Genomic DNA, 14,407 nt, shown 5'->3' with positions numbered 1-14,407 from the left:
GGGTTCCCCTTTCTCCACATCCTCTCCAACACATGTTGTTTCCTGTCTTGCTAATTTTGGCCATTCTAACTGGTGTAAGGTGGTATCTCAATGTGGTTTTAATTTGAATCTCCCTGATGGCTAGTGATGAAGAACATTTTTTCATGTGTCTGATAGCCATTTGTATGTCTTCATTGGAGAAGTGTCTGTTCATATCTTCTGCCCATTTTTTTAATATGATTGTCTGTTTTGTGTGTGTTGAATTTGAGGAGTTCTTTATAGATCCTTTCTTATACACTAACAATGAAAATACAGAAAGGGAAATTAGAGAATCGATTCCATTTACTATAGCACCAAGAACCATAAGATACCTGGGAATAAACCTAACCAAAGAAGTAAAGGATCTGTACTGGAGGAACTACAGAACGCTCATGAAAGAAATTGAAGAAGACACAAAAAGATGGAAGACCATTCCATGCTCTTGGATCGGAAGAATAAACATTGTTAAAATGTCTATACTGCCTAGAGCAATCTGTACTTTTAATGCCATTCCGATCAAAATTCCACCGGTATTTTTCAAAGAGCTGGAGCAAATAATCCAAAAATTTGTATGGAATCAGAAGAGACTCCGAATCGCTAAGGAAATGTTGAAAAACAAAAACAAAACTGGGGGCATCACGTTACCTGATTTCAAGCTTTACTACAAAGCTGTGATCACCAAGACAGCATGGTACTGGCATAAAAACAGACACATAGACCAGTGGAACAGAGTAGAGAGCCCAGATATGGACCCTCAACTCTATGGTCAAATAATCTTCGCCAAAACAGGAAAAAATATACAGTGGAAAAAAGACAGTCTCTTCAATAAATGGTGCTGGGAAAACTGGACAGCTATATGTAGAAGAATGAAACTCGACCATTCTCTTACACCATACACAAAGATAAACTCAAAATGGATAAAAGACTTCAACGTGAGACAGGAATCCATCAGAATCCTAGAGGAGAACATGGGCAGTAACCTCTTCGATATCAGCCACAGCAACTTCTTTCACGATATGTCTCCAAAGGCAAAGGAAACAAAAGCAAAAATGAACTTTTGGGCCTTCATCAAGATCAACAGCTTCTGCACAGCAAAGGAAACAGTCAACAAAACAAAGAGGCAACCCACGGAATGGGAGAAGATATTTGCAAATGACAGTACAGACAAAAGGTTGATATACAGTGCATTTTTTTTTAATTTTAATTTTTGATGTGGTGGTGGGAAGACTACTTACATGAGATCTACTCCGGTCTTATTTTTTTATTGATATTATTTTTTTCAATCTGTCTCCCTCGGGATGGGAGCTTCTTATCAAGATCCCAACCATGGTCAGGTAAATGATAGGTGCTCAGTGGCTGTTCATGAGGGACAAAATGGCCAAATCATTGGACCTGAGCCTTTTCAAAGTCATATTTTTGTGTCATTTACTTTTATTACATTATGTAACTCACCGAGTTCAGAATTTTATTTATTTACTCTTACTAATAACTTAAATATCCTTTAAAAATGGAATTATTTTGCCCTACCAAATCTACTCCTAAAAAGTATTTTTAAATGTTTTTAATTGTTATTTTGATTTCTGGTCAATTAAAAAGAGTATAGAAGGGTTATTAACCTTATATAATATATAAGAACTGAGGGACTTTCTTTTATTAGTGACTTCATTTACCTAATTTACCTTTCTCTTAAAAGTAATCTTGAGGGCACCTCGGTGGCTCATTCTTTAAGCATCTTGCTTTCAGCTCAGGTCATGATCTCGGGGTCCTGGGATCGAGTTCCACGTCAGGCTCCCTGCTCAGTGTAGGATCTGCTTCTCCTTCCCCAACTTCCCCTGCTTGTGTTCCCTCTCTCACTGTCTCTTCTCTGTCAAATAAATAAAATCTTAAAAAAAAAAAAAGTAATCTTGACTATTCTAGATAACTATTCTTCCTCTAATCCTAGTTTCAAAGTACTAGGTTCTCTGAACTCTTCAAAAAATGCTGTGCTTTCTATAATAAGGAAGCTGAGTATGAGTTTTCATGATTCCTAAGCAATTATCATGTCTTTTCTGGAGTAAGGATGGAAGAATCTGATTCTCAGGTAGCCTCTGCTTTTGCTCTTTAAGATTTGGAGACTAGGGGCGCCTGGGTGGCTCAGTGGGTTAGCCTCTGCCTTCAGCTTGGGTCATGATCTCAGGGTCATGGGATTGAGCCCCGCATTGGGCTCTCTGCTCAGCGGGGAGCCTGTTTCCCCCTTTCTCTCTGCCTGCTTCTTTGCCTACTTGTGATCTCTGTGTATCTGTCAAATAAATAAATAAATCTTAAAAAAAAAAAAGATTCAGAGACTACCCTTCAACTATGGATAAAAGCTATTTGTCCTGCCTCCAGAGAATAGCAAAGAGAACCAGTTGACCTAGAATTATAAAATATAGTCAGTTTGGATTAAGTTTAGACTTTATTTAAAGAAGTTGGTGTCTACGTCACATTGATCATTTCTAGCTTTGCAGGAGGTTCGTTTATCTTCTAAGGGCTAGTATGTTGTGAAATGTTGTCACATGAGTCACTGCAACTTCTGAGCCTTAGGACCTTTCGGGGAGGCAAGAAACCTGCTCCTCTTTCTTTCTCCTCATTTTCCCCAGAGGCTGTATGACCTTTGTCAGGAGTTTTGATGTCAGTTACTTGAGAAATTGTTGCCATAGAGAACCATCATTTTGAAACACGTTTATGTTGGCTTCTCTTAATGGATGGCAGTTGGAGCAGCTGTCGAGGCAAAAGAAAAAAAAAGAAGACAAAAGAAAAAAAAAGAAGACATGAACAGTTTTGTTAGCATTGGCCTTCATATGAGGAATTTGGCATTATTTGTATTGCTCTCCTGTTGTTCAGTGCAGAGCGAGATATTTTGTCCCTTCTAGTTTTCCATTATCTTCTCTGAGGATGTCCAGTTTATTCGTCTGAGTTTATAAATTCCAAGAAAGTTCTAATGCCTAATTATTAGAAAGATATCTCTGTAGGTTTGTAGGGTGTTGAGAATTCTCTTTGATGTCTGATCACTTCATCACCAGACTTTCTCCTTGTCTACCATCCTTTGCCACTTGAAATCAGATAGCAGTTAGCAGCCTCTCTACTATTCACCAGCATTAATTCAGGAAGATAGCAAGTGATTGACATTAAGAACTCCCATCAAATCCAAAGCCCCCCAGTTCCGTATAAATGTGGATGTAGATGTGTCTGTATGTATATGTGTGTATATGTGTATACTTCAGAGCATCTAATACTTCCAAAAGCAGATATTTGATAATAAATTTATTTGTTCAGCAAATACTTACTTAGCATCTATTATGTTTATTTCTCTCTAGGGAGAAACAAACTTCCACAAATTCTTTACTGTTGCAATTCAAAACTTTATTTATGGACAATGATATTTGAAATGCATATAATTTTCACAAGTCATAAGATAGTCTTTTGATTTCCCCTAACCATTTAAAATGAAAAAAAAAAAATTTAAGATTTTATTTATTTATTTATTTATTTATTGAGGGTGGGGGCAGAGGGAGAGAGAGAATCTCAAGCAGGGCTCAGTCTCACAACCCTGAGATCATGACCTGAGTTGAAATCAAGAGTTGGACACTTAACCAGCTGAGCCATTTAGGCACCCCTAAAATGTAAACCTGTTTTTTAACTTGTGAGATGTTTAGAGATCAGCAGCAGGCTGGATTTGGCCCATGGGCCATAGTTTGTCATCGCTGTTCCAGAGAGTACTCTGCTGGAGCCCCTGCAGAGTGTGCTTCTAATACATGCCATGGGTTCCTAGAACCTGTTTGTGTGTGTGTGTACACCTGCCCCCCCAATACGCAGAGTCTATAGGTTTTCTCCACCTCTGCCGATATTCTATTTTTTTATTTTTAATTTTAGTCAGATTTTCTCTTCAGTCAGGGAGAGTTTTGTATTTGTTCTTAACTCTTGTGATGCTTTCTGATACTAAAAGCAATTATGTTTCCCAAGCAGATTCCCTAAGACTGGTTACAACTGAAACTTTGTGTGTGTAGCCTATCTCCAGATGTGAGTGTTGAAGATCTTGAAAAACACACACACACACACACACACACACACACACACACAATTTCACATTTGAATAAATTTTTTTGTGAGCACAGAAACAACTCTTTGTCAAGAAAACACTAAATGTTTTCAATTATATGGAAACAAAAGGTACATGGAAAGCAAGAAGAGAAATGCTGGCATGGCTGCACAGTTCCTGCTTTCTGACTAACAATATTGATCACTGCTTAACTTAACCTTTGGAAACAAACCCATTCTAATGACTCTCTAGAATAAGAGGCTTTCCCAGGTTGTATTTTCAGCTCAGGATACAACCTAGGATGAACCTTAACAACTTGCAGCCAGGGGCTTATAGTGGCACTTTCATCCAGCTGTTTGTCTTCTTAAAATAAGCTCCTACCTTTGCCTTTGATGTGCCCTAGAACTCTCTTGCTGTCTGCCCTTTTCTTTTGATGACAAGAGCTATTCAGCCCATCCAGGCTGTTCTGTTGCTCTGTTCCACTAGTCCCATGGAATGCATGTGACAGTTCTCATAGAACACAGCACCTATTTGTTGTTGTTTTTTCCAATTTACTTATTTCCTGGGAGGTGACTGTGGTAACATGTGGAGTAACAGATCAGAGGAGAAGTGTGTGCATCTGTTGACTGAGCTCCTCCGAATCGCTAAGGGCCACAGGAAGTAACTGGTTGATCTCTCTAAGTTGTTAGAGAAGCAGGGTGCACCATGAAGTGCAGTGGCATCTGATGAGAAGGAAATGGTTTCATCTGGATGGGAAGAATGTATACTGCAAAATGCTGACTCTCTCCTTCCTACCCTTCCAAGCACCTTCTAGTCATTAGGCCTGCCCAGCAGGCAAACAGATCTCTACCAATATATACAAAGCTTATGGCTCAGTGTGTGGTAGGGAGAGCATCAGCCTTGATCGGCTTGGGTTTGGTATCTTCTGTGCTTTCCTTGAGCACCTACCATGTGGTTGTTCCTCCCTGGAGAGTGTGTGCTGAATATAAATGAAATAGGAATGGTCTCTGCCCTCAAGGAACTTAACATTTCCCTGGGAAGATGCTTACACAGCAAATTATACAAAATCAGAAAATAAAAGTAGCTCATTAATTGCTAGTCACAGACAGTAAACAAGAGGGGATATGTCACAAGTGATCAGCCTTGTTGAAGGAGGCAGTTTTGCACTCCATCTTCCAGAAGCTGATGCACCTCACAATGTGGAAAGGCTCTACAAGAACATCCTAGGCCCCGCATAATGAGTGACTGCATCAGCCCATTCTGCCCCATCTGTTGGCAGAGGCTGTAGCGCGTACATATTCCAGCAGTGCCTCATCCTGTAAGTGATGAAATCACTTCATAACTTTACCTCTGTCCAAAATGAATGGGTACAATTTCTACATCCCAGGAGTACATCAAGACATAATTCGTGTTTGTCAGAACTGTCCTGCTGAAATATTTGGAAAAGATACAAAATATTCTTTCAGAGCACTCACTCTCCAAGCTTTCTTAACTTTGCACAGACTGATCCAGCCCAAGCTGAGGACAGAGAAGAGAGGAAGTGAGCATTTGCTCATTGCAGGCACTAGCTATCAGAGATAATAATTCCAGTTGCTAAATCCATTGCTTTCGAGCTCAGGGCCTCTACTTTTACTTTCAATGAGGAAAGTTGAAGGATTACTGTTGTAGAATGTGTTTTAACATGGAAATCAAAAGGCTCCAGTCATCTTGTCACTTAAGATGTCACATATGAGAGAGGCCAGTGAGGTGAAAGACTTTTGCCTTTGAAAGCCCATTGCTGTACTAATCTGTCGTAAGTTAAGATTTTATATTTAGAGTGCATTTGCCCAAAACATCTCACTGAATTCTCAACCCAGACTGTTCTGTTTTCTTGCCCTGAAAGATACTAACTACATCCTTTTGAGAACAATAAGGAGAATCCTTTTTATTTGGGCATTTTGCTGTTAATCCACCTTAGTATACATGTTTGAAAGGCAAAGAGGACTGTGAACCCAGAGGTGTTTGAGCAGATAGCTCATTGAGCTGCAGAGCCTCTAGAGAGAATTATGTAGGAGAAACACCCAACAAACTCAGAATTCTGTGGATACTGGAGAAAAGTTGACATGTATAGTTTTGGGCATCCTTCAGGCACCTGAGATGATTGTGATGTATTATAATTGATGTTGTAAGGATCTCTCTTTGCAAGGTCTTGTTTCCTTTACATCCATTCTGTCCCTCTGCTCCCAATCCCAATGGTAATTCAGAACTGCCAGAGATCGGTTTAGGTCCTAGGATTCTCCAGTCCTCAGAATGGCGCAAATATACATAGGCTTGACCACTGGAATCTAACTATTGCTTTTGAGAAAATGGAGACAAAGCAAGTTAACAGTAGGAGGTACTGCCCACCTCCCCAAATAATCGCTTTCAGTATTAGAGGTGTCTGGCTGGAAGTTGTAAGACATCTGTCCATGAGGGAGTCTTACCTTAGGTGGAAGTTTGGACTCAACTTTTACTTCCTGCTTCAAAACCCTCACACTTTGCTAAATGAATTTACATGCTAATTTGACCAATTATAAACCTCTTCAGCCTGGCTTTAGGCTATTTTTTATTTATATAAACTGTAAACTACATAAGGGCTTGTTTGTTTTTTTGCTTTTGTTTTTTTTTTTTTCTGTTTAGAAAGTAGTATCTATTTTTGGTGACATTTTTTCTACGTGAAGCTTTTGCATCAGTTACCTTCTGCCCTCGTCAAAGTTGAGCGTGGATCTTAGTCCATGGGTTATATGACCAGCTGATACACATTTCCGTATTAGGATGATTTCTGAAGATGGCAGCAGCAACAAGTGAATCTGTGTGACATAGGCCAAAAGTTAGGATGCCATAGTGGAAAGAGAAAGGGCTTTGATCTGGCAGCCTTGTGGCCCCAAGACCTTCTGCAGTTAAGCGCTTTGCTCTGTAAAATGGAGACAGTTCCTTTCCTTGGGTTGCTGTGAGGGTCACATGGGCTGACTTATGGTAATAAGTGACTGGCATTTTGAAGGCATCTGAGAAATAGTGGCTGCTTTCTTCAGTACATCAGGTATGGCCTTGTTGGGTCAAGTTTCCTTCTGTGACTGACTGCAGCATTCCCACAGGGACCTTCTAGCTTTAAACCATTGAGGTTCTGTGAAGTGAGGAACAGGCCCTCCTGAGTTACATCCCACAGAATATTTATTGCTTGGGTAGAAATTAAGGCCCCAGCTATCATTTGGGAAAACTGATTGTCAGATTTTTTTTTTTTTTAGTTTAAACATTATGAATTCTTTATTTTGTACACTTAGGACCAATATTTTCTCACAGTAAAATTTTAGACACACAATAACACCTACTTTTAAATGAACATGAAGATTAAATCCCTCATGAAAACAACCATTAATTTGCACATGCATTTCCCCTGTTAATTGTATCTTGCTTCACATTTCAAATGAAATTCTCCAAAGTTGCATTATTTTAACTACAAATTAAAAACAGTGTGTATTTTTTTTTTAAAGATTTTATTTTTATTTATTTGACAGACAGAGATCACAAGGAGGCAGAGAGGCAGGCGGAGAGAGAGGGGGAAGCAGGCTCTCCACTGAGCAGAGAGCCCGATGTGGGGCTCGATCCCAGGACCCTGAGATCATGACCCGAGCCAAAGGCAGAGGCCCAACCCACTGAGCCACCCAGGCGCCCCAACAGTGTGTATTTTTTTATTAACATATATTATTTGCTTCAGTATTCAGGTCTGTGAATTAATCAGTCTTGCATAATTCACAGCACTCACCATAGCATATACCGTCCCCAATGTCCATCACTCAGCCACCCTATCTCTCTCTTCCCACCCCCCAGCAACCCTCAGTTTGTTTTGGGGTATTAAGAGTCTCTTATGGTTTGTCTCCCTCCCGATCTCATCTCGTTTCATTTTTCCCTCCATACCCCCCATGATCCCTGTCCTGCCTCTCAAATTCCTCATATCAGACAGATCATATGATAATTGTCTTTCTCTGATTGACTTACTTCGCTTAGCGTAATACCCTCTAGTTCCATCCACATTGTTGCAAATGGCAGGATTTTGCTTTTTGATGGCTGCATAGTATTCCATTATGTATATACCACATCTTTATTGGTTCATCTGTTGATGGACATCTAGGTTCTTTCCACAGTTTGGCTATTGTGGACATTGCTGCTATAAACATTCACGTGCACATGCCCCTTCGGATCCCTACATTTATATCTTTAGGGTAAATATCCAGTAGCATGATTGCTGGGTCATGGGGTAGCTCTATTTTCAACTTTTTGAGGAACCTCCATACAGTTTTCCAGAGTGGTTGTACCAGCTTGCATTCCCACCAACAGTATAGGAGGGTTCCCCTTTCTCCGCATCCTTGTCAACACCTGTCATTTCCTGACTTACTGATTTTAACCATTCTGACTGGTTAACATGTACTTTTGTAAGCTCAGAGAAATGAGAAGACTGAGATTTTCTGAGAACAGACAATGTTAACTCAGGAAACAGAACAACACAAGAAACTGTTGCACTTTATATTTTAAAAAGAGTAGGTTCTAAAATACATGGAAAAGATTTCAAGTCTCTAAATGTACCCTTGGGTCTTTTTGAGTAATTGACAGAAAGGAAGGCAATACAGTGGACATATTACAAATTTAGGGAGAGGTTTGTTTTAAAACTGCTTTTGTTATTCCCTTATTTCCCCTCCTTGTTCATGGACCTCTTTCTTTGCAAAGCTTTGTCTTAGGTATCCTGCTTGGTCCTGGACATGCACATTTACTTCGGACATGTCCCTGACCGCGTGAACTGACAGGAGGCTGTGGTTAGCGTAAAGCCTGCGGGAATTCCACAGGCAGAGCCCAGCTCCCACACAGACGACTCTACAACCTGTATCCGTCACTGGACCAAAGTGAAAGCCTGCATTTCTCCTTGAGCATGCCATAACTAGGCAGCTATGAAAAGTCTTGGCCCACTCAAGCCAGGACTTAAAGAATCTTGGGCTGTGAAGGCATAAAAGCCAAGGGAGAGGTTGCCCATCATTCATTCCAGAAGCCCACCAGTTTTAATTCCAGTTGGGTAAAATCATTAGCGTTTCCCCCACGCTCTGCCTTTGGAGAACACAAATTTAGGGTATGTGAAGGATCGGTGGGGATTTTGAAGCCAAGGTATAGAAAAAGAGAACCTTCAAAATTGTTAAGTACAAAAAGAGAATTTATTATCATTTTTTACATGGACAGGACTGGAGGAGATTATGCTGAGTGAAATAATAAGTCAAGCAGTGAGTCGATTATCATATGGTTTAACTTACTTGTGGAGCATAAGGAATAACATGGAGGACATTAGGAGAAGGAACGGAGAAGTGAACTGGGGGAAATCAGAGGGGGAGCTGAAGCATGAGAGACTGTGGACTCTGAGAAACAGGGGACTTTGGGGTGGGTGGGGGGGTTGGGAGGGCCTGGTGGTGGGTATTAAGGAGGGTACGTATTGCATGGAGCAGTGGGTATGGTGCATAAACAATGAATCTTGGAACACTGGAAAAATAAAATTGAAAAAAATAGTAATATGTCCTTGGTTTTAAAAAAAGCTATATATTGAACTTAGTGAAAGACAATTTTTTTTGTTTTTCCTTTACTTTGTAAATTAGTGAGACAATTAAATTAGCTTAAACATAGCAGATTTAAGTAAAGCTTTGTGGGTATTTGCTTTATGGGGAAAAAAGTTTTAGATTTTATGACCTTTCTTAGAAGTATTTGGGATGATTTTCAAGATATAGGTATAAAACAGATTTAGCCTTCAGTTAATAGTCACTCCAGTTTTTTGCTTTCACTGATTTAATCCTCTATGTAGTGTCTGTTCTTTTAAACAAATTCTTAACAGCTCTTCAGTACAAAATAGTATTTGGCTCTTTCAGCTCTTCTGAGTGGTATTACTCGATCTCCTTGTTGACTGCCTGCTCTCTTACAGGTGGTGTAGAAATGTTTTTCCCATGGGTAGACTGCATGTATATTGGTGTCACTGTGGCATCTTGGCTTGACAGTTGGGGTGGTGCTTTGCTATGAACAGAGCTCATCTCTTCTGCCTGCTTATACTGCCTCACTGTACCTTCTCTGTGATATGGGCAGCACAAATGTCTCTTCAGAGATCAGTAAGTTTTAGACCTCCAAGGCACCTTGGAAGTGACCTCCTTTAACCTACTTCTTTGACTTGATAATAGGTAACAGTCTTAGAGAGTCTATGGGATCCATTTAAGGACCTTTATTAGTTAACAGCAAGGATTAGAATTCAAAAAAAAAAAAAAAAAAAGTTTCCTGAATCCCTAAGCGTAAATCAAATGTTTAATAAGAACTGTACCTCTCTTGGTAGCATTTTGTATGGAAATGGAAGTTTTCAAGGTATTGGTCATTTATTTGGCTGGTTTTTAGAACACTGTTAGCAAATTGGTGCATTCTCAAAGTTTACGAAACAGTAGAAGTCACTTGTGGCATTACAAATTTTTTTTTGAGGTTGTATTATGTGATTAATGGAAATGTGGAAAGATGCAAGTTGTCTCTCTTTCAAACGACTAGAAGCAACTGTTGCTTTTTTTCAGTCTTACTTTGAAATAAAGACCAAACATGAAAAAAGTTACAGTTTTCTTAAAAAGGTATATATTTTTCATATTCTTGGCCAAGAATATAGAATACAGGGATGACAATTGCTATAGTAAGAAACTAGGTTTATGTTTTATAAAATCAAAATAAGAGCTTATGCTGTAGGAGTCCTAGGCACTGCCCTTACAAGAGTCAGATCTGCAACTGATTACTCCTGTTTCTGTGGCTTTTAAAACAGATACATTCCTGTGATGTGGGAGGGTGGCTGCCCCTGGCATTAAATGGCTCTCCCCAGCAAGTCATTGTTTTGCCTACACTTTCTTTGAGATAAATATGATTTGGGTGCTGGCACCTTTTGCTTGTCTCCATGCCCTGCCAAGCTTGGTGTGCAATGGCCCGTGGTTATTAAAATCCTTATCACCATAAAGAGTTGATTATGATCATAGTTATTTTCTGGAATTAGAAAAGCCTGCTGAATTCAACAAGTGACTCAAAAATAGTCTTATATTTCCTAATAATTAAAAGTGTGATTAATGCCAGCAATTAGTTCCTGTGATTTAACTGTTAAAAGCAGGAATTCAGGAGGTAATACATAGGTGAGCAAGGTAAGGAGCCATAGGATGCAATTTAAATTTCAATTCCTCAGACACCAGACGAGCTGGCCTGCATAAAATAAACTCCTTTTAGTGCCATGAAACTAAATGAGACCTGCTTTACATAAACAGGACACCTTCACAGACTGTCTCCTGTCTGGGTGTGGCTTTGTACCTTAAATGGAAGGCAAGAGCATTCTTGCCCATCAAACTGGGATTAGCTGGCATCAGGGCACCTTGAGAAGATTTCTCATTCTGCTATGCAGAATTTCAGCTTTTTCAACATTTAAAGAATTAAAAAGACAAGTGACCTTGTTTTGCTCTCCTGGGGCAGCTGTTTTTAAATATTTTGCAAAATTACATGATGGGATTGCAGCCAGAATTGAATGCTTGATAGGTAACATGTGAAGTTGTTCCAGCACTTAGTTGGTTTATTCCATACGTTCTGCTGTTTACATTTTGAAATTTAAAAATTGACCACACGATTTTGTGTTTTTAGCCCTGAGTAGAATAAGGTCTGTGTTAATTGGATAAGTTGTGATATTGTTGGCATGGTATCCTTTCATGAAGCTCTCTGAGGCAATAGCCACTAAAACCCAGTTGTTCATTGATGGAGTATTGATTCTGCTGGAATTTGAAAAAGAATGCTACGTAGATTCCACTGAGCTGGTTTTTGAGTTCTGTGTCAAGAAAATGCAAGGTCCATTTATATGTGTTGGTTTGTAATAAAGTTAGCTGCATAGGCAGAACTTTGCCTGACAAGTTCAGAAAAATTTGTAGAATCCTAATTTGGAAATGAATTTATTCAGAAAGCCATTTTTCTACCCTTCCAACATGAAAGGGTCAACCAGTCTCTTCCGTGCAAGTAAGTAAAGATGAAAAGAAGCCCGGTTATTATGAAAATCCAGGTTTAGCATTATTGTCTAAGGGCTTATTTCAGAAGTTTCTGTGGGCATAGTTACTCTAAACATTGACTACATAAACCATAGTCCTTATATTCTTCATCTTGTAGGTACTTATTTTCTCTCACACATTTTCATCCTCTTCCTGTCAGCCAGCCAAAACCCATATGATGATGGTAGCATTTCATTTTTTATGCCAAGCTATCAAGTTAGGAATTTTCTCACTTCTAAAGCCTTACAGCTGAATGTATTTATTTAAAATTAAAATGTAAACCTCACTTAATGCCAGCTGTTATGAGTGAGTAATTCTTCACATTTGGAAACAAGACTAACACAGCCATGAGTATCTAATCCATGTTGGAGTAAGGATGGGGCCATTTCCCTTCTCCCCTACCCCAGCCGAGGGAAGAATGGTTCCCCATGATAACCTGCCCTTTATGTGTGGCAGAGGGAACACTTACACTTCCAGCCTTGGTGCATTCTCTTCTGGAGGGCCACCCCTGTCTGTGGAGGAGACAGGTGTTCCTAACACACCAGATTCTGGGTTGGCATTGGGCTCCTGTTACAGGAAGGGCTAGCATATACCTGTGTCATCTGTGCTTCCGGGTCAATGCACAGAGACCTGTGTAATCCATAACAGAGCTGAAATAGGTGTCCAATAAAATCACAAAGCTGGAGAACTTCAGTGTCCCTGTGTTTTTAAGGGAGCTTCTGGGTACTTAGTCATCAGGCATAACATTGTTGCTAAGCAGCTATTTACTCACAATTCCCTGTAGGTGACTTGCCCGAAGTTAGCTTCTGTCTGTTTGAATACATACAGTATTCAACCAAGTGTCTGGCCATTTTGTTCTGTGCTTTGCAGTTGAGCTCTACCAAAAGGGAGACAGAGCCAAGGTGGAAGCTGGGCACTTAGCCTGGTCTTCTACTGCCTAGGGTGAGTAGTTCCATGTGTAGCTCTTTGGGATGCTGTGAAGAGTCAACAGTTGATGCTTAATTGGTTTTAACTTTTTTCCCCACCTTAGGATGATGATTCCAGCCCCGCCACTCCAGATGGGAATGCGTCTTCCACTACAACGACCAGTGCCTTCACCATCCAGGAGTACTTTGCCAAGCGGATGGCAGAGCTAAAGAATAAGCCACAGGTCTTAGCAACAGGGCCTGACCTTGCAGAGACCCGAATTGAAAGAAAAAGGGGAAAGAAGAGAAAAAAAGAGGCAAAAGATAAAAATGTGGAGACTTACACCGAACTGCAGGCCAAGAAGAAGAGAGACCAAGCTGAATGGCAGCTCAGAGACCCTTGTCGGGATGAGAATTCTGGTGTTTCTGCTGAGGATGGAGAGGATTGTGTGTGGCCCCCTGATGACCAGGACATTACCCCAAAGCCCAAAAAAAGAAGAGAAAAGAAAAAGCTGCAAAAGCAAGTTGAGGAAGCAGTGGAAGCTATATTACATGACACACCAATGAAGAAGACAAAGAAGAAGAAGAAGAAATAGAAGCAAGGTTCCGAATAAATTCCTCGAGCCAGGGCCTTCTAGCCATTCAGCTGTCAGAGCCCTGTGAGCAAACACCTTTGGTCTGAAGTCAGAGCAGAGTTCACCCAAGAGTGTTTGTGCACAACTTTTGACATGCCCGTGGGTTGCTGAGTCTCGTCCTCTCACCACATTTTTCCCAACACATCCCTGGAGAACTTTCTGTTGTCCCAAATCATGTCTCTCATAAACAAATAAATTTCTTTTTAGACCATGAGCCCTTCAGCCTGAGTGTTTATTCATATTTATTTGAATACGCTACATTATGTGTATGGGCACATGTGTGTGTAGGTGTGTCACAGTCTGTATTTGCTCTTGATTTCCTTCAGTAACAATGAATTGTGCTTCCTTCTCAAGGACTCAGTCTAATTAAAGGATTAAGAGGCAATAGTTTGGATTTACATAGTTCTTTCTGTTCTATAGCCAACCATGCATTTTTTGCCAAGCAGGTATTATGTGCTTACGTTCCCAGATTGGAGTGTTGTTTGGTTTAGTTTGATTGGGTTGGGGAGATTGTTTTAATATCCTCTCTTCCACCAAGTGATGGTGGCTGTGTATTCGGAGGTCTTCTCCCCAAGACAACAAAGTGAGCTGACTCTGGAGACAGCTTAATCTTCCAGGTCTCCCAGGAGGCCTCTCAGCCAGCTGTCCCTCACAGAGTGTGGAAAGTCAGAGCTGCTTCCATGTGGTGGTGCTTGGGGATAGTCCCCTGTC

The 14,407-nt window shown here is 40.2% G+C and overlaps 1 protein-coding gene across 2 annotated transcripts in view; it reads left to right on the top strand.

The window, feature by feature from the left end:
- LOC111154797 (PIN2/TERF1 interacting telomerase inhibitor 1) overlaps nucleotides 1-13,910 on the top strand; it is an 88,422-nt gene extending 74,512 nt beyond the window's left edge. Inside the window, exon 7 of one of the 2 annotated variants that reach the window (XM_022514718.1) lies at nucleotides 13,187-13,910. In XM_022514718.1, coding sequence (XP_022370426.1) covers nucleotides 13,187-13,657 — 471 coding nt within the window. In that variant the 3' untranslated portion in view covers nucleotides 13,658-13,910. The remainder of the gene's footprint in view (nucleotides 1-13,186) is intronic. The other variant, XM_022514726.1, reaches the window with a different exon arrangement.
- Nucleotides 13,911-14,407: the final 497 nt, after the last annotated feature.

The sequence above is a fragment of the Enhydra lutris genome, unplaced genomic scaffold, assembly GCF_002288905.1.
Source record: "Enhydra lutris kenyoni isolate GAN:26980312 unplaced genomic scaffold, ASM228890v2 scaffoldscaffold3, whole genome shotgun sequence".
Lineage (NCBI taxonomy): Eukaryota > Metazoa > Chordata > Mammalia > Carnivora > Mustelidae > Enhydra > Enhydra lutris.
This window is presented reverse-complemented; position numbering and strand designations above follow the sequence as displayed.